The sequence below is a fragment of the Talaromyces atroroseus genome (assembly GCF_001907595.1).
Source record: "Talaromyces atroroseus strain IBT 11181 chromosome Unknown scaffold_1, whole genome shotgun sequence".
Taxonomy (NCBI): domain Eukaryota; kingdom Fungi; phylum Ascomycota; class Eurotiomycetes; order Eurotiales; family Trichocomaceae; genus Talaromyces; species Talaromyces atroroseus.
The window spans coordinates 2,121,244-2,148,281 of NW_017971433.1; the positions used below are offsets into that span (position 1 = coordinate 2,121,244).

A 27,038-nucleotide genomic window follows, 5' to 3' on the forward strand; every position below is an offset into this window, starting at 1 on the left:
AGCAGCAGCAAATGTCGGGCGAAACGGGGAAATGGAAAGATGAGATCCGTTGCTAATTACCAGTGCAGTATTTTCTACTTGCGATCAGTGAAACATACAATCTGGAGGACATCACAGGCATGTGAGATTGGAATGTTGGGGCACTTAGAAACAAACAAGGCTGTTCCCGTTTTTGCCTTGCGGCCTTAGGCTTGCGGCTTGCGGCCTTGTTGCCTAACTAACCAACTGGGGCCTTGTTTTGTAGGCATCCGTAGGCTGCAAGAGCGCTGCATCATCATCCATTTAGCGTTCTTGCTTGCTACCCAACCACAGTTTGTTCCTGATTTTTGTGGAAATCCATCCGGCAACGTGACTGTATCTAGGAGCATTGTTATGAGCGATTTTCCTCGCGGCTTGGGCGGCATATGCTGGCTGTATATCAATCATCTAAAACAAAGCATAGGAAAACCATCTCACCTCCCGCTGTGAGAAAAGTATCGTCGTTGGAGACATTTCCGCCCTGCACTCTGTAATCTTAGTTATTAACTAAGTAATGCGGTGGCGACATAAACCCAAGGTTTCTCTCAGGGTCTCCTTCTACATTCCGGTCAAGTTCCAACACACTAACCCGGTTGAGGGCTCTTGTGCGTCACCAAATCATCGTCATCTGACATGAGGGAATTTGATTAGGCAAGGTTAGTAAGGGCAGGGGCTGTTCGAAAATGAAAAAAGGCTATTCGTCATTTCCCCGATTTCATCTGCGTTAACTAGATAGTATCTTGATCGGGCCAGGGTGAGAATTAGATTAAAATAACGCTTTTCAGGTAGCAAAGTTGGCTAATAATATATTAAATGATTTCGCAGTGTTGCATACTGAATCAGATGACGCTCGTAAACCGTGGATGGGAGAGCTTCATTGGCTGCTGGCGATGGCTCGCAACGGGCCGGAGCCGGGAACCACGATCCGATCCACCGCCCATCTCAGATTGTATTGTATTCACAGCAAACAGTAAACCGTAGCCCGTCTGGATCGGAAGTGTGAACAGCTAGATTTCTATTATAATCTCGGGGTTAAAGTTATCATGTCCTTTACGATCCAAGTCTTTGACATCAAATACAAGTCATGCTGCGTGGCTGAACTGCAACGACCGAGAGCGAGAGTGGCACAACCACAAACTTCGTCCATGAACGGCGATCTAGAAATCTAGAACGCGACCACTGACGGCCCCAGCGGGTTGACAGCGAATCGCTGAGTTGGGCGCGCTGCCAGGATCGTCCCATGATTCGATGTCTCCATCGGCTAGGGAATGGTTGGATGACCAGGCGTCTCACGATTGGGTACCTTTTCCGGCCGAAACATGCTATTTGATCAAGTCATTGGTGTCTTGACTCTTGACCGATTGCAGGTCTGTTCTCCGTACCTACTTTGGGACCGCCAGCAGGACTAATAAGGCACAGTCAGTGTTTACTATCGAATATTTAGCATTCGCTGTTCGGACTTGGGAAATATGACGTCGAACCGGAATCCCCATGATTAGTACATGGGTAATGATAGTTACCACCAGACAATGGCTCTGTACAGGTAAAATATACCCCGATCTCTGAGCTGTCACCTTCCTCCGAACGTACCTAGGTAGCATTATCCAGATATATAGCACTGAAAAGCCGCAGCATGTTCGTAACATTACCGTCGTCGTAGAGCGCAACGACTTAGCCTCTGTCCAAGGAGGAAGAAGTAAGAAGATAAGCAGAAAACGGCTGTACGGCGGCCGTATTGCCCAGCGGTACAGGTAGCACGAGCCGGGCTAGCGATTACGGTAATTACGGCTAGCCCGTCTTAGCGCGGGCCTTCCTTCGTTCCTGCTGGTCCGGCGGTCAGCGAGTGCCTTCCGTGTCGCTGCCTCACTTTTGCGCTGCACACCCTCTCTCTCTCTCTCTCTCTCCTCTCCCTCTCCCTCCTCTCTCTCCCTCTTCGTGTCCGTCTTCTCGTCTGTCCCTCAGTCCCACTGTCCCTGACTCTCTCGTCCGCTGATTCGACTCTGTGCTCCGCCGCGTCGTCCTCCTGAGCGTCTAGAACCTGAGACCCTCCAGTCTTGCCCCAATCGAGCTTGGACAGCCTGCCTGCCCCATTGACACCCTTTTTGTTCCCTGCTCCCATCTCGTTCTTCTTCTCTTCTCCGTCTTCGTCTATGCCCCTGCGAGATCTATAACACGTCTTCTCCGTACACACTGCGGAGTCTCTTTCGTTGCATATATTATTCGAAACCCTGAGCAGCGACAACCTCTCCTGCCTATTTTTTCCCCAACCATCATCTATCTACGTGAGCTACTTCGGAAACACCGGCGAAAGATTGTTGCATACTAATAGGGGATTCTCAGCGTCTTGAATTGCCCGCATCATATTGAACAATTCTTCCCCCTTCTTATCTGTCACTGATCCCAGCATCTATATATATCGGGGAAATCAACAGAGATTCCTTTTCATCATGGCTGTCGCTGCCGCTCATGACGACCTCTTCACCAGAGCCGTCTCTGGCTATCGGGATGTCTTTTGGAACCAACATCAACACCTCTCGGAGTCGGAACGAAATCGGCTTTGGACACAGCGACTCAGTCAGTTTATCACAAACGAAAGTGCTTCGTCTTCCAAAGACTTCTCAGCACAGCTTACAACTGGATCACCCCCGGACACTTTGGGTAAACGGACTCGACAAGGTGCACCACGGACTGTCTCTGAAGTTCCTTCCTCTGCGAAGCGACGTGCAACCGTATGTCTCCGTACACTCCATCCGTGCGAGTGCTTTTCCATGCTTGCGTTTCCCTGCCTCTCCCCATGCATCGCTTTCCTATCCAAGGCTTTCCCTAGGTTGACAATTGGCAGAATGCGGATCCGACTGGTGCCGCCAAAGTACATCGCCCTGGCACATCCACGTCTATGAATACGTCCCCAGTCGCAGTTTCTTCAAGCGTCCCAAGCCGACGGCCATCCACGACAACGAAGAGCACTAGGACTGTAATAAATATCCCCGCCAACCACAAAACCAACGGACCGCCTCCTCGTACCGTCAGCATGGCACGCTCGCAGAGTCACCAAATTTCGTCCACCAAACAACAAAGGCCGGCCACTCAGGAGACGCGGAGACTGTCGGCCGAATCTGCCATGTACAGGCACAACACCAACTTAAACGTGCACGAATATTCGCCTTCGGAGTACACGGAGCAGTGTTTGGAAGAAGTTTCTGGTCAAGGTACCCCAACCTTTGCTCTGCCCATTTCTCCTGACATTGATATGGCCGTGTCATCACAAGGCAGTATCGATATGCAGCAGCAGCAACCGTTTCAACACGCTCAAATGCAGCAACCTCATTTTTCAGGGGTGGCCAAGGTGCCAGCCATGTCCGACCAATTGACGGTCGCGACTATGCAAGCCACTGAGATGAGCCGTAGTACTACGACAGATTCTATTGCTGGAGGTCTGGACATGTTCCGATTCGAGTCCTCAGGACCGAATCTAGAACATGTACCAGACATTCCTTTTCCTTCTGATTTTCTTGCCCTACAGTCCACTTCGGACGTAGGTTTTCATTCTTCTTCTTCTGCTTCTATTTCTCCAATTGGTAACATGAATCATGTTCCAATTGCTTCATCTGATCCTTCTCTCATATTGTCTTCGTCTGCACCAAATCCTGTATCCTTTTTGTCGTCGTCTGCTTCGTTGGCACCTTCATCTGCATCCGTGGAGATGAAGGCTTCTTTTTCTACCGAGAGCAATGCCTCGGGTGTGTCTATGACACCGCAGTCTAAGGCTGCACGCCGTACATCTGAACAAATGGTTCAGAGTACTCGGCTTCTTGCACCAAAGGTGCCGTCTTCTAACAAAAGCAGCCCACTGACGGGAAAGTCGAAAGACCAACATCGGATGATTCGCATCTCATCTGAAGATGGCACTTCCAAAGAGGTTGCTGCCATTCCCAAAGCATCTTTTCAGCGGCCGCCACGGCCCAAGACGTATTGCCATCTCTGTAGTGACCAGCCGGAAGGCTTTCATGGAGAACATGAATTGCGGCGCCATATCGAGCGCGTCCATTCGGTGGTACGCAAAGTCTGGGTGTGTGTCGATATCTCCCCGGACAAGACATTTCTTGCCAACTGCAAGGCGTGTCGAAATGGCAAGCGATATGGGGCCAACTACAATGCGGCGGCACACTTGCGACGAACGCATTTCAACCCTTGCCAGCGTGGCCGTGGCGGTCGTGGCAAGGACAGCGAGAAGCGTGGTGGCAAGGGCGGTGGTAATCACCCTCCCATGGATGTTTTGAAACATTGGATGGAGCAGAAGGAGGAAGTGGTGCTCGAAAATGCTCCATTTCTCCGGGAGGATGATGTATCCCCAGCCGACCTTGCTGCCGCTTCTTCTGATGTCCTTGCTAACTCTGCTGCGGGCCAGGCTGGTGTAGGTGCTGTTACTACGGCAGCAGACTTGCAACAACCCGACATGTCTACCGAATTTGATGCGACATTGCTCGAGTGGGATCCTTCTATGGCCATGGGTCACGAGTATGCGATGAGTTCTGAGTCTGATCCAATGATGAACCTGATGCCCGGGCCATCGATGGATCATCATTACTATCTGAACTCGCAGCCCTTGATCGTGGAAGATCCGTATCTCGTGCAGACCGTTGTATAAGTTGTAATTTTTTCTTTTCTTTTTYTTTTTTYTTTTTTTTTTTTTTTTTTTTTTTTTTTTTTTTTTTTTTTTTTTTTTTKKYTTTTTYTYKTWTWTWTTTYKTTTTWTTTYTTTAGTATGTTTATATTTGTTTCTTTATTTTTTATTTTTTTTCCCCTCTTTTTTCTTATTTCTACTCTTTATTTAATCTTCTGCTGTCGATTCTATTACATTCGGTTTCAAGTTTCTTTTTTCTTTGGTGCGATTATGTGATGACATGATGTTACGATATTTTCATTCCTCATTTTTTGTGACTTGTCTTTTTTCTTTTTTGAATATTTCTCAGTCTCAGTTATGAGTATATGGGCAGAAATTATGCAATAATACATAACTTGAAATTTAATTAACTAGTTAACTAACTGGGCTGTCATGAGTCATGTGTAGCACCCAAGACCATTCAGTTGGCATTCACCGACACTTCCGCTAAGCATTGGCGCAGGCTTGGGTAGCATCCTGTGCCACCACCGGACGGACATGACTGGAGCAAGTTGGCTTTGCCATATGCATTGTTGTAAAGTAAGGATTTGTGCTATTCATAGTTCATTTATAGAGGTTTGATCGTTAATATTTGCAACCAATCAAATAGCTGTTGTTGTATATTACAGCATACGAAATATACATGCCCTAATATAATACAATATAATATAGATATAGATATAAGAATCAAAAAGTAGTAGGCACATATTCGTGCACCGTCCGCCACGTATCGCTCTCAACATCATGCTCGTTCCACGACAACCGTAAGAATATCTGCTTCGGCCCCCGCATCTTCCATTTGGCAATGTCCTGCTCCGTCGTGCCGCGAGGGAAGCCGTCTTGTGGTCGGAATATGCTTACGGGTCCGATGCGCGCTTCTTCGGGGATGAGTGCGGCGGCTGATATTTTGTTATTATTGTTGTTAATGTCGCTGAGTATGGAGTGGGGGGTTGGCGCATATTCGTGGTTGGGGGTGGTGAGAAAGACGGTTGGGTCGAATCGGGAGATGCGGCTGCTGCTGCTGCTGCTGCTGGGAGATTGAGAGAGTGGTGATAGTGGTGTGAGCGGTGCGTTCATTTTCATTGCGTTTCTCTCCTCTAGAACCATGATACGTTCCCCGAAATCTACTGCAGAGTGGCGCTGGGAGAATCCCTGGACGCGGGGCGCGCGGCGTAATAGGGCCAGTGCCATGCGCCGAGTTTGCGGTTCGCGGCACCGCAGACAGGTGAACCAAAGCGGGACGCCGATGTTGAGTTCAAAGGTGTACGGAGGCTGTGTGCCGTCGGATCGTGCCGAGGCGTCTAGAGCAATGCTGGATTGTTCAACTATGTTCTGATAATTTAGTAGATAGGCGTCGGTGGCGGTCAGTGATGGGTATGTGCAGGTTCGGACTATGGTATATAGCATCTCGTGATGGGCAAGGAGAAGAGCGCCGGTGCCGGTTTGCTGTGGTGATAAAAGGCCCTTGGCGCGTAGGGAGTCTAGCAGGTTGGTGACGGAAGTGTGCCAGCTGCTGAGCCTGGCTGATAGGGTTGTTTGTTGCCCTAATAATTCCTGGTCGACGTGAGAGGCGCCGGTCTCTCGTAGATGCTCAATGCATATATATTCGAAGAACTGGACATCCGCGGCGAGAGACACGGCGGCTTCCCGGGCAGCCTTGAGGGAGATAAACTCTTGTCTCGATGCATCTATAGTGTCTCGCTGCAACGTATGCACCCGGGTTCCGATAGGGAGAGCGATGGCCCCCAGACGATCGAAAATGGGGACGATCGTGTCCTCTAGCAGCGAAGCTTTGGTTGCCGACACGACGCCGGCAGCTATTTGGGCGCGCAAAGTAAGAATGAGACACACGCCCTGGTTATAGAGGCGCATGGCCTCCTCCACGCCTTCCTGCAGGCCCTCGATGCAGATGAAGAGGATGCAGCTAATCAGCCCGACAAAGATGTCTAAGCGACCACGCTCGATCCGCTGGCGAACCGCAGACACCGAGCGCGCATACCAGGCCAGCGCATCTCGGTGGTTCTGGCCCTTCTTCCAGGACGAGAGGGGGCCAAACTCCGGAGCTGGCGGCTCAGGGGTCTCAAACAGCGCACTCACGGCGATGATGGCATCCCATATGGCAGGCTCGCTCCGGCACACCTGCGGCACAACGGTGCTCCAGAAAGCCACATCCAGCCCGCCGCCAATGTACGGCGCGGTGTGCTGGAAATAGGAGGCAAAGGACCGGCGCTCTCGCCACACGGTGTTTGGCGACAGCGACAGCGGGTTGTGCAGGTTCAGAATGGAGACATCGTACTCGCACTTGCGACCGGTGCTCGAGCACCGGACGCAGTGCGGCTTTTCCTCTCCACACTTGACTCGCCGGATCCTGAGGAAGCATGTTTTTTTAGTATGTATATCAATCAATCAATCCATCCAAGGAGGCGTCCGGCCGTACTTGCACGTTTTGCAGCCGCGTCTCGACTTCGCCCGCGTCGCGCGAGCGTCTATAAGCATATCGGCGGGAAGTCCATCGAGGATGCGAGATTCGTCCCAGTACTTGCTGTCTAAAAATAAAGAGAGCGTTCCTGGTCCACGTCATCCAATCACATCCACAGCCCGCAAGGAGCAGGAAAAGAAGCGAAACGTGGATCGTTTGAAAAGCTGTCGCAACTAGCCCCGGCTTGGCGCGCTCGTCCTGTGGCTCAGCCCAGCCTTAGTCAGTCTTGGTTCCCGATTCTTCCTTCCCCCGTACTTTACTTTACTTCTGTCCCTGTCCCTTCTTCCTTTCTCTCTCTCGCATCCTCCAGATTCATTCCTTTTCCTTTTTCTTTCTTCTCTCAAGCGAACAGAAAGAGAGACTTCCAAAGCCATGGCCTCCCAGGACTACTACGGCCAGCAGCCACACTACCAACAACAGCCCTACGGCTACCCTCCGCAGCCTCCTCCATCGTACGTGCCTGCCTGCCCCCGGTTTCGTTACTTCAGTTACAAGATCAGAACGACGTCTATGTTGTTTGGCTTGCGCGAGTTGAACAAGCCTAGAGGACGTGGGAAAGACAGTTACAGAATGCTGACTTGACTTCGTGCTACAGTCACCCTCCTCAAGGCGGCTACTACCCTCCTCAGCAACCCGGATATGGCCCTCCGCAGGTAAGCCTGTTTTCTGAATACGTTGTCGAGATGCAGTCGCTGATGTCGTATCGTTATCTAGGGTTACCAACAACCTCCTCCCCCACAACAATACCAACAGCAGGACAGCCGTGGCAGTAGTGATCATGGGTGCTTAGGTGCTTGGTATGTGTTCATTCCCCCCTCTGTCCATCTTTCCATCGCGCACACTAACGGACGTCTTACGTAGTCTTGCGACCATGTGCTGCTGCTTCCTCTGCGAAGAGAGTTGCGAGTGCTGCTTCGACTGCATCGAGTGCTGTGAAGGCTGCTAAAGGGCGCACGCCAGGCCGACGCCGCGCAAGGGGATGTGATGTAATTTAGAATAATGACATACCTTCATTTCCTTTCCCTTTTCACAACCTGCTCTCGTTTTCGGGGGCTATCTATCTATCGGTACTCTTGGGCGACAGTGGTGGAACTCTGTATTACTGCAAGTATGGCAGAGATCAAAAGCCGAACGAACACACCTATCCCGTCTTACTACGTACCGTGCGTGTCATGTCGTATCTCGTGGTGTGGGAATCCATCCTTCCTGGCATTGAAGGTGCTATAACGAGTTTTCCTGTCGGAGTTGCATGTATGCCTCCGTTTCTCCTTTTTTTTTATCTATTCCCCTCGGCTTGTTATTCCCGCTGTGCAAGTCAGCTTGCAATGGTTTTTTGTCATCGAAAGATTTCATCTGGATGTATGGGTTGTTTTATTTGCCTGTGAATTAAAATCAAACTGTTTTAATCCTTCTTTCCCCGGTCGTTTCACTGTTTTTCTCTTTCATAATATATGAGTCTGAACTATAAACTACGTTTGTGAAAAGTTACCATGATTGCACTCCGTCTGGGTAACCCTAAAGTTAAGTCAAAGGCGCCACTCAGACGCTCAGACGATTGATTACCTTTCTCCCTTCTCCATGGTTAGGCTTGGAAGACAGCGCGTGTAGTTAAGCTAATGAAGTCAGAAGTTCTTCTGTCTGTGGCGGCTGATATTTGCCTTTTCTTGCTAATCAAAAAGTATAGAGCCTTGCCTTCATGACGGCATACTCGCCGCAGGGTCTGGTGCATATAAAGGGCGTGAGGAGCGAAGCGAACTTTATCCTGAATCCAATTTTCTTGATATTCAATCACGCCTGCGTATTCTTTCACCTGCCTCGATCGAATTCCTGTCTGCATCACACAAAATGAAAGATCCGCATCCAGGAGACTTCAACCAGCCGTCGGAGCACTCATTCCGCAGCGTCGAGCGGCAATCCCCTTCTTCTCTGGCGCGCGACGACCCGCATACCAAAGACCAAGATGAGAGGGGTCGCGCGCGCATCGCCCATCTGAACGGACAGTCGCGACGGAGGGGCACGGCGTCGAGATCGCGCAGTAGGAGCAGTGGCAGTGCGTCCAAGAGGCTGGCCAATTCGAGACCGAGGTCAAAGATGCGGAGAGAGAGTAAAGGGAAGCCGGATTATAGGTATGCGTATTATTGATCTAGATCGAGTCTCAATGAAGGCGGACAAACTGTATATATAAATTGGCAATCAATCCACTCATTGCAATATATATGTATACCATAAATCGTACTTTGTAGTTCGGAATTAATTCGAGGACGTAAACACTCAGTAACAGTTCCATCTGCTTAAAAGACAGAAACAAGGAGCAACTCGCGTGGCGACTCGAGGCCTGACGTCAGTCAGAGTTGCCTCCTCCACAAAAGGACTCGCACGCTCACAGCCGGCTTTTTTCTTTCACCAAATATCATCGATGACCGGGCTGGCGAGAGACGAGCGAACGAACAAGCTAGGAAACAAGTTAGAAGTCGAATTCATCTAGGGCGTCCTCAATCTTTAGCTGCAGCTTCTCTCAAGCGGGGAAGTTTTACACGTGATCGACCGCCGCGATATCATCTCACGATCAATCAATTGACTCGGCCAGACAACATTCCATAGACTAATATCTCACGCCGCTATTCTTTTGTTTTTCCAAGGCATAGGGTTACCCCTGTCCGACGCCGTTCATCACTATGGCCGGTTCTGATAATACGCTGTATCTCTACACATCGCTCACTGCGGGGTCGTCACATATCATCACCGCCACTTCGAGACTCGAGACCATTCTCAAAGCAAACAAGATCCCCTTCCAGGCAATTGATATTGCGACCGACGATGCCGCAAGGAGATTGTGGGGCCGATACTCCAAAGGTCGCAAGTTGCCTGGTCTGGTCAAGTTTCGCACAATAATTGGCGTGAGCTTTTTCTGTTTTGTATATATACCCTGTTGTTTCGCAACTGACAGTTATCACAAAAGGACCTCGAACAAATAGAAGAGTGGAATGAGTATGGGGAACTCAAGGCCGAAATTGGCTCCGTCACCGACCCCAATGACTTCTCGTCTTCTGCTGCTATTCAAAAGACTGCTGTCGAGTCAGTCGCGCCGAAACCTGTAGCAGCCCCGACCAACACTACCACCACCGCACCAAGCTCCGAGAACACGAGCGGCATGTCGACACCACACATCCAAATCCAGAACCCTCCCGTGAGCGAGATTAAAGAGGACCAGCGTACCCTAGCTCTGAGGCTGGCCGGCGAGGAAGCAGCGGCGAAAGCCAAGGACAATGCGCGCTCAAAGCTTGGTGCAAAGCCACCTACAACAGAAGCCGAAGGCAAGGCATTGCCCACATCCAATCCCAAGGCCAAAGGCACAGAGCCTATCCCCGATACCGCCGGCAAGTCTCCTGCCGCTGCTGCCGCAACCACTTCTACAAGTCCTACTACAAGCAGCAACAAACAAGAAGACAAAAGAGAATACAGCCAGTCCCCAGCCGGCCGCCGCTCCTCTGTCGCGCCGGAGATTATCCCGCCGCTCAAAAGGCCGTCTTTAGCCGACGAAAGCGCTGCAGTGTCAACCGCAAATTTCCGTGCCGAGAACGCTGAAGCTCTGGGGTTAATTGGTCATCATCGAGGCTCGATCATTTCGGCTACTACAGAGGATGAGCAGGAGAAAGTGCGCAAGGATATTCGAGCGTCGGTTTCGGAGGCCCCTGCTGATGGTGATATTCAGGCTTTGCGGCAATCGGCGGCGGAGAAGGAGAAGGAGAACACTACGATTGCGGAGGATGAGGAGGAGGACGAAGGTGCAGTGGAAGAAGAGGATGATGAGAAGCTCGGAGAGAAGAAAGAGGACAAGACCACTTCCCTCAAGAGTGATGATACTCAGAAGCAGGAAACCAAAGATGAAAGTAAAGCTGGCGTTAGTGTTGAGGACTGATGTCTTCTATGCTCTGCTTAGACCAATTTCGATTGTTTTCCTTGTCTTCTGGCTTGCCGCCTTTTTTTTTTTTTTTTTCCATGACTGAATGAATCCAAGATTTCGTGATACCAGATAGTGGACGTTTTACGTTTCGTTAGTATCACATCATCTTCGCTTCTTACAGATTACTGCGTCGTGTTTGCGTCTGCGTCTGCGTTTTGGCAATGTTCCTGGGGTAGCATTTAGCATGTTCAATTCAAGTATCTATTTCTATTCCTAGACCTATATTCATAGTCTCTTCGTAAGAACCGCCTTCCCAACTCATCGTGTATATAACATAATTCATAAACTAGTACTATCCCGGAGATGGATGGATAAATAAAGACTCTCTACTTTCGCCTCTGCTCAACGGCCGCACGCAGTTTACTAATAACCTCGCCGGGATCCTGAGCGCCAAAGACAGCTGATCCAGCAACAATCACATTCGCCCCCGCGTCGGCTGCCTGATCAATAGTGCCCAAGCCCAGTCCGCCATCGACCTCGATGTTCAAGTCCGGATACCTCTGGCGCAGGGCAGTTACTTTGGGGAGCTCGGAGGCCATGAACTTTTGTCCGCCAAAGCCCGGGTGAACGGTCATTACGAGGACCATCTGTGTAGAAAATACATATTTCTCTTGTATTAGGAATAGACCCTTTCCTTTTATCTTGGTGCCAAAAAAAAAGACATTATAATGCGAAGGCGCGAGACTTACATCAGGTCGTTCGATCTCTTCCTTATTCTCGAGAATGTCCCATAATACGTCGACTTTGGTGTCTGGTTTGATTGCAATGCCGGCTTTCATGCCTTGCTCATGGATGTAGCGGATCAGCTCGCGCGGCGAGGTGTTTCGTGTGGTTTGAGAGTCGGCGGGCTCTTTGGCGGCGGTTGAGGAGACGGCGGCTTCGTAGTGGAAGCAGTAGAGATCGCAGCCGGCGTTTTTGAATTCGGAGACCCATTTTTGAGGCTATATGTGTTATTTTCGCCGAAGTTAGTCGGTAAACTTTGACTGGAAGAATAGAAGACAACGAAATGCAAAAAAACGACGAGATAATACTACTGCAGAATCATACCTCTGCAATCATCATGTGGCAATCAAAGGTACCCCGCTCTCCCGGTGTAGCTGGCTTTGCGACATGCGAGCGAATCTTGGTCACGACGGGCGCGCCAAAGGTCATGTTGGGCACGAAATGGCCGTCCATGATATCGACGTGAAGCCAGTCGGCTCCGCGGTCCATGGTGGTTGCGCATTCTTGACCGAGCTGCGCGAAGTCTGCGCTCAGAATGGAGGGCGCGATGATGGCGGGGGGAGACATTTCGTCTTCTTCGTCTGCTTGTTTTTCCTTTTTCCGTCTGTCTTTCGTGGTGGGAGGGCGATTGATCAATCCAGCGAGTAGGCAACACGGCAATTGACTTGGACAGAGGAAAGAGTGCGCAAAGTTGACGTGAGGTTTGAGCAGCGGCCCAAAAAAATGGGGATGATCTACAACGTCACACAGCTGATGGATGCCTCAGGCCCCACAAATTAGCCCTAACTCTATATCAGGCAAGTCTATAACTAGAAGTAACTACTTGCAATTGTTCTACATTCTATATTCAACTAAAAGCCAAATCAAAATAGATCGATGTTGTGAGCTGCTACTAGTTTCAAGAGCACTACAATTGTCTTCGCCCTGAGTTCATCGTGCTACCATTATTTCAAGGTATCCTTTTTCCGATGCCAGGAATAATGTCTTTTTTTCCTACCGCATCTAGTTCATCGATGTCAATTTCAGATGCCTGATTCTTAGGATTATGTCGCGACCGGCCATTCTCTAAATGGGCCCTTAACAAAGAATGGATGCACATCCTTGTCATCAAGTTCTCGACATCACTCTGTTCAAAGTACCATCTGCTCTCTGGACTGCGAGAAAGCAGGAACTCTCTAGCTGTCGGATGAATCAGAAAGATTTTGGAATCCTTCACGAAAACGAACAACCTGCATAAGTGACGGATCTTCCTCTTCAATACGTCCGGGTTTAGCCCGGCCTGGGCTGCAGACTGTGATCCAGACGACGTAGCAATGCCCAAAGCAGCGGCCATTTCCTCCACCGTTAATGGATGTCTCGCGCGAACAATAATCTGCAGGATTTTCCTCACAGTTTCTGCTTTGGCTGCTGGTACTCGATCGAGGATGCTTTCATACGCTGCTTCGACTGGTGGCGGAACCAATGGAATCGGTTCATCTTTGGGACAAAGACTCTCCTGGAATGTAGTACGGATGCCGTCCATTACAAGAGAAAGCCACAAATAGGTACGATGTTCCATCTGTAAAAGGTGGTTTTCGATTCGTTTTCGAATTTCGAAAGATAATTCTAGGCTTTCAGCTAGCTCAGCTACTCGGCTCTTCACAACCAACCCGATTTCTTCACGGATTCGATCGTTCTCTTCTTCTCCACGGAGGTGGATTTGATGATACAATGCCGTGAGCTGTCGGAAATTTTGCTGGATTTCTTCATAAGGTCGACTAGTTACAAGGAATTTCATCCATCGCCCCTTCGGGTTTAGACAAGGAGAAATCTGGGAGTGAAACTGCGCAAGCTTTCTAATCAACTGCCGCGCTTCGTTTTCTTTGCATTCATCGATCGCATCAAATATGCAAATAGTGTTCGGGAATGCGGAGTCAGATGTTGCTGCAATAAGAATACACCATAACTCTTCCACTTCTTGGTGAAGTTTTGGTCCGTTGCTACGCCAGGATGGCAAAGCATATTGTAAGAGATCCGGACATGTCTCGAAGAGCTGGTGCAGGATAGCACACAATGCTGTTGCTAGATCGTTCTGTTCGTCATTATCTTTGAAGAAGAAGTAGCAAACGTTCAATGGAGACCCAAATTTCTTCAAGTCAATGTCAATCAGAGACTTCGCAAGGACAGACTTTCCACACCCAGGATCTGCTGTGATCCAGAGAATGTTATTATGCCGACTTTCCCACCAAGCAAGGTATTGAGGATTCTCAAGAACCCATCTACAGGTACCATCAACTCGGCCAGGGTTAATATTCTTATACCTTTCGTAAGAAGAGGTTTTGAATGCTTGATGGCATGCTTGACGTTCCTGAGTCAAAGCCCAAGCCATCTGCTCACGATGAAGACTTTCCTGGAGGGCGATAACTTTTTCGAGACCTTTGTTGACGTTCTTGATTTCACGAACCATTTCGCCTAGATGAAGATTAATACTCATAACATCCACAAATGAACAAGCGGATTAATGTAAAGTCTCACTTACCACACACATCTGCAACTAACTTCTCCTGCGAAACTTTGCCCAAAGGCACATAGCTGAGCAGTTCTTTGGTATACGACGCTGCTACCAACGCTGCGTACCCCTGCCACTCCTTGTTCTTATGTGAATCTGCGTAATCACAGATGCCTCGGATGATAATGCAAGGGAAGTCCATCATCAGGCCAGCCGCCTCCATATCGAAGCACAATGCTCCAATCTCCCGAGAAAGCCGATCCCGGGTCACTGCATGTTTTACAACAGCGTTCGCCGATGCAATGACGCCATAGTGTACTTGAGGAGTGGCATCTTCGCGTGCATCTCTTGATACCTCCCAATCTGCCGGACACTCACTACAGGTTGTCATAGCTTCCGTCGGATGCTCATACATAACTTGAAATAATCTGTCGGTTTGGACATCCGGCCGACGGAAGGTTCGCCGGGTTCGTGCGGTCCGTTTGACTGCACTTGCGATATACTCGGGATAGCAGGGATCATCAGTCAACTCGGCGGCCCTCATATTGCTAACAGCGGTCAATATCGATCTCGGAGGACTGTTTAGCGAGCCAGTTCGACGGAGCTTGCCATCTTCGGCTTTTCCCATGTCATATTGAACTACACCACCGCAAGTACCCTCGGGGTGACAAACGACGATGTCGCCCAGTCGTATATCATGAGTAGCAGATGGCAGGCCTCCTCCGATTCCAACCATTAACCCGATCCGAATTGATCCAGAGAAGCTTCGCATCATGTTAATGGCAACTGTCGTAGCTGAAGTTATTCCGTATTGGCCTCCGGGACTAGCAATCACAACATGGTGTCTACCAATACGCCCCAAGATATATGAATTTGTGTCTGCGCTATCCTGCTCTTCGAGAATCCCGAAATTCTCATCCAGCATTTCCTTTGCTGCAGCGACTTCAATCGACAACGCACAGATCCATCCGATCTGGAATTCTTTTCGTGCTGGCGAAGGCATGGCTTGTTCTTGTGCTCTTCAACGACTCAATATGATATCTTCGCGACATCGAAAGAAATACAAATAAACTGGTCAGGCGGAATTCTTAAGTGTGAATGAACTCAGCCTTGCCGAGAGAAATGTCCTGCCGTGAGGCAGAGTGCGGAAAGACATTTGTGTCTCCCTGACTTTATAAATCCATCTATAGAGCAAGCAGTCTTATGCACATCATCATCGAGAAGATCCCTCTGTCTATGGTGCCAGCGCAGGGACCCGTGTTTCAGATCTGAGTATAGCATGGTGCAAGCTGTGATTGGAGGCGCTCTTATGCATGTTAAGCGCCGGCTTTACACTAGGTACTGGTGAGCTATAACTAAACATGGCATTCGTATATTTGGCTGATTCAGAAAATATCTATATATTTGAAATCCAATACGATATTTTATTGGCTTAACTATATTCTAGTCGGATGTTAAAGTTACAAATTAGGACAAGGACATTGCCCAATCAGCGTGCGGCAGTGACTCACTGGTGAATATATACAATAAAAATTTCCACATTGAAGAAGTAACCACCTGGTAGGTACAGGATACAGATAACTCATATGTGGGAAATTTTAAGGTTGCGATATTTTCACATGGGCTCTTTCTGTAGAATATCACTATCATTCAAACCAACCTCAGCGATCTGTTCAAGGCCGGCCCTACGGCAGCACGGATATACGACAATGGCCTGTCTTACTGCTACTCAGACAGCGCCTGAGTTTGATGGAAAGTTACGAGCAGCGGAACATCGATCTCTAGCCCTGTTAGAAAGCGAGGATGATCCCAATATTCGCGGAAAATACCGTCCATTCATCCTCAGTCCCGACACAGCCGAGGACTGGGTCAATAGCTTGGAGTTGACAACCGTTCTGAATATGGCTGAGAATGATCTGCGAAATACTAAGAAGAGACTGAAAGTGCTTGTATTGTACGGCAGCCTACGCAGAAGGTCCTATTCAAAGCTTGTGGCATTCGAAGCTTGCCGGATTCTTTTCCGGCTCGGCTGTGACGTGCGCGTATTTGACCCTGATGGGCTGCCGATGAAGAATGATATCGACCATGGCCATGACAAGGTGCAAGAACTCCGCGAGCTCAGCAGGTGGAGTGATGGACATGTTTGGGTATCTCCAGAGCAGCACGGCAATCTAGTGAGTGAGGTCTTGTCCTACCGCTATAAGCAGTAATCACTGACGTGCTATTACTTTTAGACTGCTGTTTTCAAGAACCAGATTGATTGGATCCCTCTGAGTACCGGAAGCGTCCGTCCAACGCAAGGCCGGACACTCGCTATCGCCCAGGTGTGTGGAGGATCACAGTCATTTAATGCAGTCAACTCGCTGCGTATTCTTGGTCGGTGGATGCGGATGTTCACTGTTCCAAATCAATCCTCGATCCCCAAAGCATATACACATTTCCCGGAGGAAGGCCAACCGGATGATCAACGGCTCTTACCCAGTAGCAACCGGGATCGTCTGGTAGATTGCATGGAGGAGTTTGTGAAATGCACTATCCTGCTTCGGCCTCACATGGCTCTTTTCGGCGATCGTTTCAGCGAACGCGAGGAGAAGAGAGTGACGGAAGAGAAAAGATGAAATAAAAGGCGCTTTGTAACAGCCGTCATCAGAAAGAATATATAGACATTGAGCGTTGATGCAAGCCAAACCAAGAATCATTCAATGTTCTAAATTCAGACGGAAGCTTTTGCCGTGGTGTTTCATGGCGAGAATATTTTAATGCCATTGAATATTCATAGTTGCAAGCTATGTTGGCAGAAGCAAGCAATCCTACCCTCGGACTTATCTAGATCTAACTTTTCAAGCTGACTAGATCACAATATGTTTTTTAGCTGTGTAGACATATAGCTTATGTTACTCTTCTGTGAACATAGTATTCTCTACCTAGGTTATGTGTCTGCGTTGTGGATAAAAGTGAAGATTCATCAACTCTAAATACGCCTTCGACCTCTCCTAACCAATCGTAACGCTGGGGTGACATATCGGAGCTTGATATAGTTTGTCTCTTCCATTCTGTGAAGCTGCTTTTCCAGAACTTAATTATGCATTCCTACGACGACTATTCCTTATTGACTTGACCAAGAAGGCGCATGTCTACAATTTACAAATAGTTCTCGAAGGCACCCGCAAATCAGCATCCATATCAACGTCTTCCACAACGACCATAAAGAGAACAAAACATGGCCAACAAGCCCAGCGTCATGTTTGTTTGCGTCCACAACGCCGGCCGCTCACAAATGGCTGCCGGCTATCTTACTCACCTCGCTGGCGATGCCGTTGAAGTCCGCTCGGCCGGTTCAGCGCCAGCCAACACCGTCAATCCTGCTGTTCTAGAAGCCATGCGCGAAGAAGGTATCGACCTTGCGGACCAGAAACCAAAGATTCTCACCGCTGAGGCTGTCCAAGCTAGCGATGTTGTTATCACCATGGGCTGTGGCGATGTATGCCCCTATTTCCCTGGCAAGCGCTATCTCGACTGGAAACTCGACGATCCTGCTGGGCAAGGCATTGATGCCGTACGACCCATACGCAATGAAATCCGTTGCCGCATCGAAAAGCTCATTGCTGAGATCTTGCCTTCTGAATGAGGTCGTGATGGATGATCTGACACGTGTCATACTTCCTGTACGTGCAGTGCCACTAGACAGTCGCAAGGGCAATTTAACTAACAGCTAGTCATAGGACATGCATATATATTTTACCTTTACTCTAGGTTTAGATCCAGGAGGATAATACTACTTGAGGATTCTAGCTGTGAGTCTGCAGTGATATCCGCCTCCGTTATAGACGTTAAATGCCAAAACCGCCACCGGCGCCTAAGGGCAGCCCGGTTATTTAGTATCATTCAAATATATCAGATGTCTTAGTAATTCCTGGGAATAAAAGAACTGACATTCTTTTCTGATGAAGCATAGAGCTAGGAAAAACAGGAGCTTTCCCCGTGCCACTGACGATGATGCGTTTAGGTGGCAAAGGAGTGTTGTGTGTGTAGGATAGCGAGCTCCAATATTTGCCCATTCCAGGTCATTCTATTGCACTTTCTCACTGCTACTAATAATGATAATGATATACCCAGTTGCTAAAATTCTGTGGTTCTGCTCTCGAGAGTCTTCCTCTCCGTCCAATCAGATTCCGCTGGTGACATCCAACATGAAGTCTTCTATGACGACCAAAATTTCCCGGGCAATCTCTAGATAATTTTACTTCATCAAGGACAAGATATTGTTTTTGATGTATCTGTAAATTAGATACTATGAGCTCCTGAAACCATAACCAGCCTGTCTACCTAGGAGCGCTTCCTCACTTGGTCTGCGTCGAGTTCCGTCACTTTTCGAGGATTCTGGAATACTGGCCATCAAAATGGCCCAATATCCCTCCTGCTCTGCTGACAATATGGCTTGCGATGTGGAAAAGCAGGGTTCCCCAAGCTTGTCAGGCGTGTCCCATGAAAAGCAATCCGCATTCCAGAATCTCGGCATACTTGATCGCTTCCTCGTGCTGTGGGTATTCCTTGCCATGGCAATTGGGATTATCCTAGGCAATTTTGTTCCCGACACCGGACCTACTTTGCAGAAGGGGACGTTTGTTGGAGTCTCCATCCCAGTCGGTAAGCATTGGTGGTGTCATGAATATATGCTTTTTTTTCTCCCCTACCTACTAACCTTGCCTAATCAGCCATTGGTCTTCTTCTCATGATGTATCCTATTCTCTGCAAGATACAATACGAGACGTTGCATCGTCTTTTTCGGGAACGTCGGATTTGGATCCAGCTCGCCTTCAGCATAGTTTTTAATTGGGTAGTTGCTCCGTTCTTCATGGTAAGTTGAGCCTTGCCTATGTAGCATATGGATATTTTGCTCATGCGTAATTCGCTTAGTTGGCGTTATCTTGGGCCTTTTTGCCTGATGAGCCAGAGCTACGCCAGGGGTTGATCCTCGTTGGATTGGCACGGTGTATTGCTATGGTGAGTTATTTCTCACGCTCTTCAAGTCGGCCTTCAGTACTTACTTATACTTTCTATCCTATTCTAGGTTCTGATATGGACTGGGCTAGCCGGGGGTGACAGTGAATACTGTGCCATTCTGGTAGCCATCAACTCGCTCCTTCAAATGATCCTATACGCGCCCTTGGCTATCTTATTTATCAGAGTGATCGGCGGTGATACAATCACATTAGAATACTCCGCTGTTGCCAAAAGCGTCGCCGTGTTCCTTGGAATACCCCTGGTGGCTGCAGTACTGACACGTTACACTCTTCGATGGGCAAGTGCACGATGGTATGATGAAGTCTTCTTAAAGTGGACCAGTCCATGGTCTTTAGTCGGCCTCCTATACACAATCCTAGTGTTGTTTGCCTCTCAAGGCCACCGGGTAGTGCACCAGATTGTCTCTGTTATCCGAGTTGCAGCACCTCTTATAGTATACTTTGTTGTCATTTTCTTCACTACTCTCTGCGCCACATACAAGATGGGGTTTGGTTATAAGTTGGCCGCGACGCAGAGCTTCACTGCAGCTAGCAACAACTTTGAGTTGGCTATTGCTGTCGCGGTTGCAACCTTCGGCGCGAATAGTAACCAGGCACTTGCGTCTACTGTAGGGCCTCTGGTTGAGGTTCCGGTGCTGCTGGGGCTTGTCTACGCTGTGAAGTTTGTGGCAAAGAAACGGGGCTGGAGGGACTAGCCTAGGAACTGTGAAAATAAGAATGAAGACCATGAAATCTCATAATAGGCAAGAAACAAATATTCAAAAATGGAGTCGGGGTTTGCTGTGTTACCTAGGTAAAATCGGTTCAATCAATCCTCAAGGGGTAAGTCCTACTCGGAAGTACTCCCAGACATCTTCGTGAGTGGACTCGACCCAGTCTTCCCAATCGACAATATAACTGAATATGACAAAGTCAGTATACCCATAGTTAAAAATAAAATAGGCCGAGTGAGTGCAAATACCATTTCTGGGTTTTGCGGTCCCAGACCACGTTTCGAATAGCGGGATCCATGTTGATGAGTCCACACGGCAGTGCAATCTCTAGAAGGAATTTCGTTAAAAGGAAGCCCCAAATCCATCATTAAGATACAAAGACTCACAGCCATGCTCTCTTGAGCGCCTCCCGGAGCTCGTCCCGTTCCTCCCTATCCGTCTGACAGTATAGAGGGGCCGCATTTAACCCTGGGGCAAGTTGCATTAGGATATAATCTATGTACCCTCCTGGTACCCATCCGTCATTACCTTGGATTTCGGGCTTCCATGCAAATAATGCAGGGGCCGAAGAACACCCTGCTGTAGTAAGATACTGCAGGCCCTCGACCTCTTTTTGAGTGATCCGCCGCACTTTTGGCCGCGCTTGCTCGGCTCTCTTATGGGGGCGTCTGTGTGCTGTTTCGTAGTATGGAATCTTGGATTAATCGCAAAAAAACTACCGGGTTAGTAGGGCCGTGCACTTGAGAAGATAGCAAAGTGTGCTTACTGCATTCGAATCTTCACGGCAGCTTCCTCGCCTGGGCGATCAAGACTTGAGCACACAAAGACTCCACGACACGATGACTCCATCATCGAGGCTTGCACTTCATTCTCGTACACGCATTTTTCATGTTCGGCGATTTTTCTAGTCACTTTCCATTTGGAAACGACGGGGCTCTTGAAGGCGATTGCGTCGTCGTCTTCGAACCACGTAATCCCGGAATGGGTCTGGACCATATTGCAGGAATCAAGGTATCTGGAAATTGAAAATAAACGTAGGGCCTTTCTGCCACTTATAAAATCAAGAGGCCAAATGACCATCGACGTTCGCTGTCTGATGCGAGCGCACAGACCATGCCAGGTCTATGTTTAGCATAGGGCTAACTACACAACTAGAATTTATAGGAAACGGTTATAAGTGACGATTGTTGGATTCCATACAATTTGGCATCAAAGTTGACCTTGCTTCCAGTTGCATGTTGTATAGTGACAATTCACTCATTCTCTTCGCTTCAAATGACGTGTATACTTGTCTGTTAATTAGCATTTTAGGCTTCTCGACCTCAGTAACCGTATTCGTTAATACTTTGTTGTTGTGAAAGTGAAATGATAGTAGATAGAAAAGTGGAAACCGTTCCTTGATCTTATATGTAAACCCTAATAACGCTTCGGCATTTTCCCCATATCAACAATCCCAGTATATCTGAATCAAAAGAGAATCTAGACGCTCACTTGAGTGTCTCTCAGCTTCCTGTTATTTTCCAACGGACAATATTTTCCATGTAAGGCATTTGATAATCATGGAGTACTAGTTACTGTATGCTTTTACGCCTGGATGGCTCGGCCGACCTTGAGATCCTACTTAATAGATAGATGATTCTATCATATAATTCAATACGACACGAGGAACACTAGGAGTATTGACTGTCAAAATCTTGAATCATCGAATTTACACTCTTTAATTGTTTCGATGGAGCCATAAAGTCAAGGAAATAAAAAAGAATACACAATGCCTTCACCAAGGTACTCGTACTACCAAGTTCCCCTCGGAACTAATATTCATATAACCCAAACCAGAAACTCAGAAGAACTCCCGGTGGTTCTGCTAGATGACCTGGGTGGGTGGCTCAACCTGAGACTTTCGTCCCATTTTTTCCCTTCCTCAACCCGGAGACAAACCGAATTGTTTCCGTCGCCGATTTGGAGGGACTGGCTTGTTATAGCTAGACATCAAGCTTTCTATCCCGCGCTATGTCAACGAGCTGGAATCTCTCGTGGCACTTTTACAAAGGCCTACGGCAGGCGACAACGCATCTGCAGCAGGAGCAGAACCAACACAATACAGAGTGCTCATCGTCGCACACAATCTCGGAGCAATCATTGCCATGTACTACGCCGCCAAATACCCAGAAAACATCCGCGACCTCGCACTACTCGGGCCCAGCCAATAAATCGCCCATATACCAGCCTCCAGAGAGCGGATGTTGAGTTGGCGACGAAAGCGCGAGTAGAAGGTATATCTACTGTTGCAGATGAAGCTGCCAAATCCAACTTCCCTGCCGATTCTGAAGTTTCTGCCCAGGAAGGACTGCTTGAGAGTGTTTGACAGGCAGTAGCTATATGTGATGCCGAAGCATGTGCAAAAACATGGGAAGCCGTTGCTGGTCTAGATCATCTTGACCCGGACTATAGCCTGATTGATGCGCTGACTTTGCTGTTGACAGGAAACGGTGACGTGATACCGCCACCAGTTAGGTTGGTGGGATTGAAGGAGCAAATAGGGGATAATGCTTGGGTGACGGCGCTGGAAGATAATTCAGTGAATTTGGACGGATCAGTAAAGGCGATTAGAAGTATATTTGAGAAAGTTAATACCCAAGTGGCTCTTGGATTTATCAACTAAATTACAAGTCAAGATCGATATATGACTGATTGATTGGTTTGTCTCGTTAATCTTTTATGTACTTAGCCTCGATTATCTTCGTCTATCCAAGTACTAATTAGTCTCTGCCGGGCATCCAAGCAGTTATTAGGCAGAAGTTTACTCCGTTATTACCCTCAGTTGCAGTATAAAAAGAACAGGTTAGCCGAGTTAGGCCAGTGTATGCAAGCATTGGGCCATATCCAGTCAAAAATCAAGAGTAAATGCTACAAGATTAGTAAATAGCAAGAAAAATATGGCTTGTTTATAGAGCGGCCAATCAGTGGCCAGAAGCGCCGGCTTCATGCACGGCGAGACGGCCCGTCACGCTTAAACTGCTAAAGATAGAACGCCGGCGCTTACAGGCCGCCCAATGGGAGACCAGCAGACGCACCTCTTCTTGCAGCATCACACTGCAGAAGATCCTGCCTGCCACCAATCGAGGCCCGGTGGCCTCCTCCATCACGCTGCTGGTTGTCCCGGGCCCCTCACCGTGTGAGATCATGGTTCTTTTTTTATCTCCTTATAACGAGATGCGTCGCCGTCCTGTCCGTGCTTTTGCTCTCCCACTCCTCTACTCTGTTCTCTTCTCTACGGCATCTTTGTCCTGATCTCTCTTTTCTTTGCTGGCCAAAGAAGTTGTATTCCGTTGATCGGATACATCATGTTATCGTGAGATACCCCTCTGCTGTTGAAATTGCAATTCTTGTTTGGCGGTTTCCGAGATCAGGACAAAGATCCTTTTTCCCAACTTACTTCTTTCTTAATATCCTTTGAGTCAAACCCAAAAGCCAAAACACAGAAAAACCTAAAGGGAAAAAAAAAAAAAAAAAAAAAAAAGAGAAAAGAAAAGAAAAGTGATCTGGCATCACCATTAAGCATCATGGCAGACTATCGTCGTCAGGTTACGACCATGAGCTCGCCTGTGCGGCTGGCCCGCAAACCATCACTTAATACCATAATTGAAGCGAACGAGAACTCCCCTGGAGCACAAAGTCGGAAGGATGAACTAGCAAGGCAGAGCTTACATTCCATCCAGATTGCCATGGCTCTCTCTCCAGAGACGGCGAAACGGATTTCGACTCCAGCCGATTCAATGTCGACAACGTCTTCGTCATGCTCCGATGAGGAGTGGCAGCAGGGGATGCGGTCGTTTGATGATCTCTACGACGCAACAGACGATGAGGAGTCCTGTCCTTCACTCACAGAGAGCCGGCCTAGCAGTCTTGCATCGATGTCTATCCGAAGTTCAACCTACTCCACTCACAGTCGGAACCGGTATCCAAGCCTCATGATTCCAACGTCCACTCTCTGGCCGTCTCTGAGAAATCCCCACAAAAGCTCGCCTGTGCCACCGACACCACCTCCTAAAATTCCAGTTTCTCCGGCTGCATTGTCAATGATTCCAGGGATTGTCCCTGCACTGCACGCCCCTCCTTCGCTGGATGGGAGTCTGTCTTCGGATCAGATATCGAACATCAGCTCCCCGGCAACACCGGACTTACGCCCAGTCCATGATAGCGATTGGGATAACACAATAGTTCGAGTGCGGCATGATTCCAACGCCCCAAGCAGCGCTGGTGGATCCAGCGCGGACTTGACCGCTGACGATGAGCGAGCAATTGAAACATCAGTCGATGATTGGAATCCTATGCTCGATAGCTTTCCGGCCATTCCTTCCGGATTTGAGAGAGACATGCCGTCAGCCAACACACAAGACTTGGCTTATGAGCCAGTTCAACCCGAGAGCCCCGAGCTTGATGGGATAAATCTCCCTCCTGCCGCCATCGCCACGCTCCAGCATATTCCACTTGATAGCACGCCAGGTCCGTGGTCGGAGACATCCGAGAAAAATGATGAAATGTGGCAGCTTTCTGCACCACCCACCCGTCCACGGAGCGCAACCCCCGATTCTGAACTGTCTGGTTACAGCTTCACGAATCTAAGCATTCCTTCTCCCGGCGGGTTCTTTTCATCGCTAGACCCCAAATCACGCTATACGTGGTCATTGCCAAGTGTAGCTAATCCGCCAACTTCAGCAGTTGCTGCGCGGTTCTACGATCTCCCCTGGGGCCAAGATCAGGGCCAAGTTGTCGAGCAGGTTGTGGAAGTCGTAGAAGAGGCCCTCAATGATGATCAGCCTACTGCTGTTCCCATTACAGCCATTAGAATCCCTCCTACACACAGGCGTAACGACTCCAGTTCCAGCCATAGTCCCGTTGCCGATGTACAGGAACTCGACCGATCTGGAGTCGTATATGAGTACGACGAGGCTTATGATGAAGAATTGAAACGACAAGCCGTTGCTAACCTCGACCGAACTAGCGTCTGGCTGGCAGCTCAGCGATCGTACTTGTCTGCTCTCCGCGAAACAAACCCCGCGAACGAGCTGACGGAGATGGAGACGGAGATAACTTCGCCTGATGTCGAGAACCGCCCGACCTCGTCTTCAGCGGATTCTCCACCCAGAAAATCAGTCCGGTTCTCAGAGACTGTGCAGGAAGCAATAGTATCTCCACCACCTCCAGAAACAGCCAGCAAGGACTCTATCTACTGGCGCGGGTTTCAATTTGTCCTGCAACAAACCCGCCGCCGAGATGTTTTCCTCCACAGCGATACCCGTTTTGATGCTGTGCAGTCTGGTCGACTTGCTCTTCCTCAGAAGCACACGACTGCGCTATTGGGCAAGTTTGACTTAATCATTCCCGAACGACCCCCCTATAAAGGTCCTTTCTCACAATCACCACGCAAATCCGTGGTTGCAGAAGTACTCGCAGATCAAGCTCTGTTTTCTAAGCTGGAGAAAGAACAGATGGTACTTTCACAACTATGTCAGTCGATGTGGGCTATTGATGCTCTGCGATATCTTAACGGTGGTCGATTGATCTCTAGTCCCGCCGCGCAGCGACTATCCAAGGCTACCCACCCTTTAGGAAGCCCCGAGACAGCTGGCAAACGTCGCTTGAGGATCCTGGATCTTGGTGGCCAAGCGACTGGCGGGTGGGCATGGCATGTCGCTCATGATTACCCCAATGTCAAGATATACACGGTCGTCAACAAGAGCCAAGAAGTCAACAGTCATATCAAGGGGCCTCCCAACCACCGACGGATTTCTGTGCCCTGTCTGTGGAAGTTACCATTCCGCAACAGTCAATTCGACGTAATCTCTGCTCGATCTCTGCATGCTCTTCTTAAGGTCGACCGTCCCGCGGGCGAGGAACTAGATGAATATGATCTCTGTCTGAGGGAATGTTATCGCTGCTTGAAACCCGGCGGATACCTCGAATTCTTCACAATAGACTCTTCAATTGCCCGTGCGGGACCCGTAGGGACTGCCGCGTCTGTTGAGTTCACATTCAATTTGAAGACACGCGGCTATGATCCGTCGCCAACCCGGGCATTCCTAGGTCGTCTTCAGAAGAGCCATTTCGTGGATGTGAAACGAGCCTGGCTATTTCTCCCCATGGGGCTTGAGCCTGTTGTACCGGAGCCAATGCGCGAAACGCCTAACCCTAGAGTCAAAAGTCAAATCGATTGTGAAGCTATCCAAGGGCCTGTCGGTAGCACGGCCGACATTGCCAGTATGACGGGCTTGCTTGGCGGGTGGATGTGGGAGCAGTGGTTGTTGAAGCTGCAGATGGAAATGGGACAGGAGCAGGATGTTCTCTTGAGGGGCGTGGGCGGGGTTTTTGATGAGGGTCGTAAGCATAACGCTGGCTGGACTTGTTTGTGTGGTTGGGCTATGAAGCCAAAGCGTCGAAGGTCGACTATGAGTGAAGTGTTATCTGGATATTAAGCCGTCTCTCTGTCTTTCCTTTTCCCCCTCTGTCTACCTTTTTCATGTCTATCACTCAATCTTATGAAATATACCCCCTCATGTTGTTATAGCTGCCAAGTGGCCAAATCTGATAATTTCTTTTCCTTTGCCTTGTCTGCCAGCATCACATCGTGGAATTCCTTTGGACTCACACTGCCCTGTATCCACTCCAAACTCTAGAACCTTGGACGTCAAACAATGAGAGACGTAAAGGACATGTTCTTTTATATATTCTGGCCTCCGTTCTTGGAATTATCCAGTAAATATTCGTTGATCATCTTGCCATCGTGGGTATAGATCACGTGACCTCTAAGTGGATAGGATAGTGAAGCTTTCCGGTGCAAGTCAGAACTTCCAACGAAAACCAGCAAAGCTTGCGATTCTCTTATCCTCCATCGACGTTGATAGATTGGCGCTAAGAGGCTACTTTACTCGGGACAAATACAAGGAAAGAAATGCGATAAACCCA

At 48.8% G+C, this 27,038-nt stretch overlaps 12 protein-coding genes across 12 annotated transcripts, besides 2 other annotated features; 8 read left to right on the top strand and 4 right to left on the bottom strand.

Annotated features, from left to right (window-relative positions):
• Nucleotides 1–2,465: 2,465 nt before the first annotated feature.
• Nucleotides 2,466–4,666, top strand: UA08_01817 (hypothetical protein; the record flags this gene model as incomplete). The annotated part of the gene is made up of 2 exons (XM_020261522.1): nt 2,466–2,747; nt 2,861–4,666. The coding sequence occupies 2 exons, from the start codon at nt 2,466–2,468 to the stop codon at nt 4,664–4,666; spliced, it is 2,088 nt and encodes a 695-aa protein (XP_020122966.1).
• Nucleotides 4,667–5,368: 702 nt separating this feature from the next.
• UA08_01818 (hypothetical protein) lies at nt 5,369–7,177 on the bottom strand (the record flags this gene model as incomplete). Its single annotated transcript, XM_020261523.1, has 2 exons — nt 5,369–7,049; nt 7,119–7,177. 2 exons carry the CDS (start codon nt 7,175–7,177, stop codon nt 5,369–5,371), a joined length of 1,740 nt encoding a protein of 579 aa, XP_020122963.1.
• A 355-nt stretch (nt 7,178–7,532) lies between these two features.
• UA08_01819 (hypothetical protein) lies at nt 7,533–8,106 on the top strand (the record flags this gene model as incomplete). The annotated part of the gene is made up of 4 exons (XM_020261525.1): nt 7,533–7,612; nt 7,756–7,813; nt 7,875–7,957; nt 8,022–8,106. The coding sequence occupies 4 exons, from the start codon at nt 7,533–7,535 to the stop codon at nt 8,104–8,106; spliced, it is 306 nt and encodes a 101-aa protein (XP_020122962.1).
• A 1,729-nt stretch (nt 8,107–9,835) lies between these two features.
• On the top strand, nt 9,836–11,079 carry UA08_01820 (hypothetical protein; the record flags this gene model as incomplete). The annotated part of the gene is made up of 2 exons (XM_020261526.1): nt 9,836–10,057; nt 10,108–11,079. The coding sequence occupies 2 exons, from the start codon at nt 9,836–9,838 to the stop codon at nt 11,077–11,079; spliced, it is 1,194 nt and encodes a 397-aa protein (XP_020123536.1).
• Nucleotides 11,080–11,450: 371 nt separating this feature from the next.
• On the bottom strand, nt 11,451–12,414 carry UA08_01821 (Ribulose-phosphate 3-epimerase; the record flags this gene model as incomplete). The annotated part of the gene is made up of 3 exons (XM_020261527.1): nt 11,451–11,711; nt 11,814–12,065; nt 12,172–12,414. 3 exons carry the CDS (start codon nt 12,412–12,414, stop codon nt 11,451–11,453), a joined length of 756 nt encoding a protein of 251 aa, XP_020123537.1.
• A 382-nt stretch (nt 12,415–12,796) lies between these two features.
• On the bottom strand, nt 12,797–14,879 carry UA08_01822 (hypothetical protein; the record flags this gene model as incomplete). Its single annotated transcript, XM_020261528.1, has 2 exons — nt 12,797–14,298; nt 14,714–14,879. 2 exons carry the CDS (start codon nt 14,877–14,879, stop codon nt 12,797–12,799), a joined length of 1,668 nt encoding a protein of 555 aa, XP_020123502.1.
• Nucleotides 14,371–14,676: a repeat region (Identified by RepeatMasker using a combination of RepBase library and repeat library created with RepeatScout).
• A 36-nt stretch (nt 14,880–14,915) lies between the features above and the next one.
• Nucleotides 14,916–15,307: a repeat region (Identified by RepeatMasker using a combination of RepBase library and repeat library created with RepeatScout).
• Nucleotides 15,308–16,044: 737 nt separating this feature from the next.
• Nucleotides 16,045–16,953, top strand: UA08_01823 (hypothetical protein; the record flags this gene model as incomplete). The annotated part of the gene is made up of 2 exons (XM_020261529.1): nt 16,045–16,509; nt 16,570–16,953. The coding sequence occupies 2 exons, from the start codon at nt 16,045–16,047 to the stop codon at nt 16,951–16,953; spliced, it is 849 nt and encodes a 282-aa protein (XP_020123538.1).
• A 602-nt stretch (nt 16,954–17,555) lies between these two features.
• Nucleotides 17,556–17,963, top strand: UA08_01824 (hypothetical protein; the record flags this gene model as incomplete). Its single annotated transcript, XM_020261530.1, has 1 exon — nt 17,556–17,963. The coding sequence occupies one exon, from the start codon at nt 17,556–17,558 to the stop codon at nt 17,961–17,963; it is 408 nt and encodes a 135-aa protein (XP_020123503.1).
• Nucleotides 17,964–18,735: 772 nt separating this feature from the next.
• UA08_01825 (hypothetical protein) lies at nt 18,736–20,054 on the top strand (the record flags this gene model as incomplete). Its single annotated transcript, XM_020261531.1, has 4 exons — nt 18,736–18,982; nt 19,051–19,193; nt 19,253–19,339; nt 19,407–20,054. 4 exons carry the CDS (start codon nt 18,736–18,738, stop codon nt 20,052–20,054), a joined length of 1,125 nt encoding a protein of 374 aa, XP_020123514.1.
• Nucleotides 20,055–20,174: 120 nt separating this feature from the next.
• Nucleotides 20,175–21,068, bottom strand: UA08_01826 (hypothetical protein; the record flags this gene model as incomplete). Its single annotated transcript, XM_020261532.1, has 4 exons — nt 20,175–20,256; nt 20,459–20,540; nt 20,601–20,740; nt 20,839–21,068. 4 exons carry the CDS (start codon nt 21,066–21,068, stop codon nt 20,175–20,177), a joined length of 534 nt encoding a protein of 177 aa, XP_020123515.1.
• A 772-nt stretch (nt 21,069–21,840) lies between these two features.
• Nucleotides 21,841–22,282, top strand: UA08_01827 (hypothetical protein; the record flags this gene model as incomplete). The annotated part of the gene is made up of 3 exons (XM_020261533.1): nt 21,841–21,854; nt 21,909–21,949; nt 22,059–22,282. 3 exons carry the CDS (start codon nt 21,841–21,843, stop codon nt 22,280–22,282), a joined length of 279 nt encoding a protein of 92 aa, XP_020123549.1.
• Nucleotides 22,283–23,635: 1,353 nt separating this feature from the next.
• On the top strand, nt 23,636–26,548 carry UA08_01828 (hypothetical protein; the record flags this gene model as incomplete). Its single annotated transcript, XM_020261534.1, has 1 exon — nt 23,636–26,548. The coding sequence occupies one exon, from the start codon at nt 23,636–23,638 to the stop codon at nt 26,546–26,548; it is 2,913 nt and encodes a 970-aa protein (XP_020123552.1).
• Nucleotides 26,549–27,038: the final 490 nt, after the last annotated feature.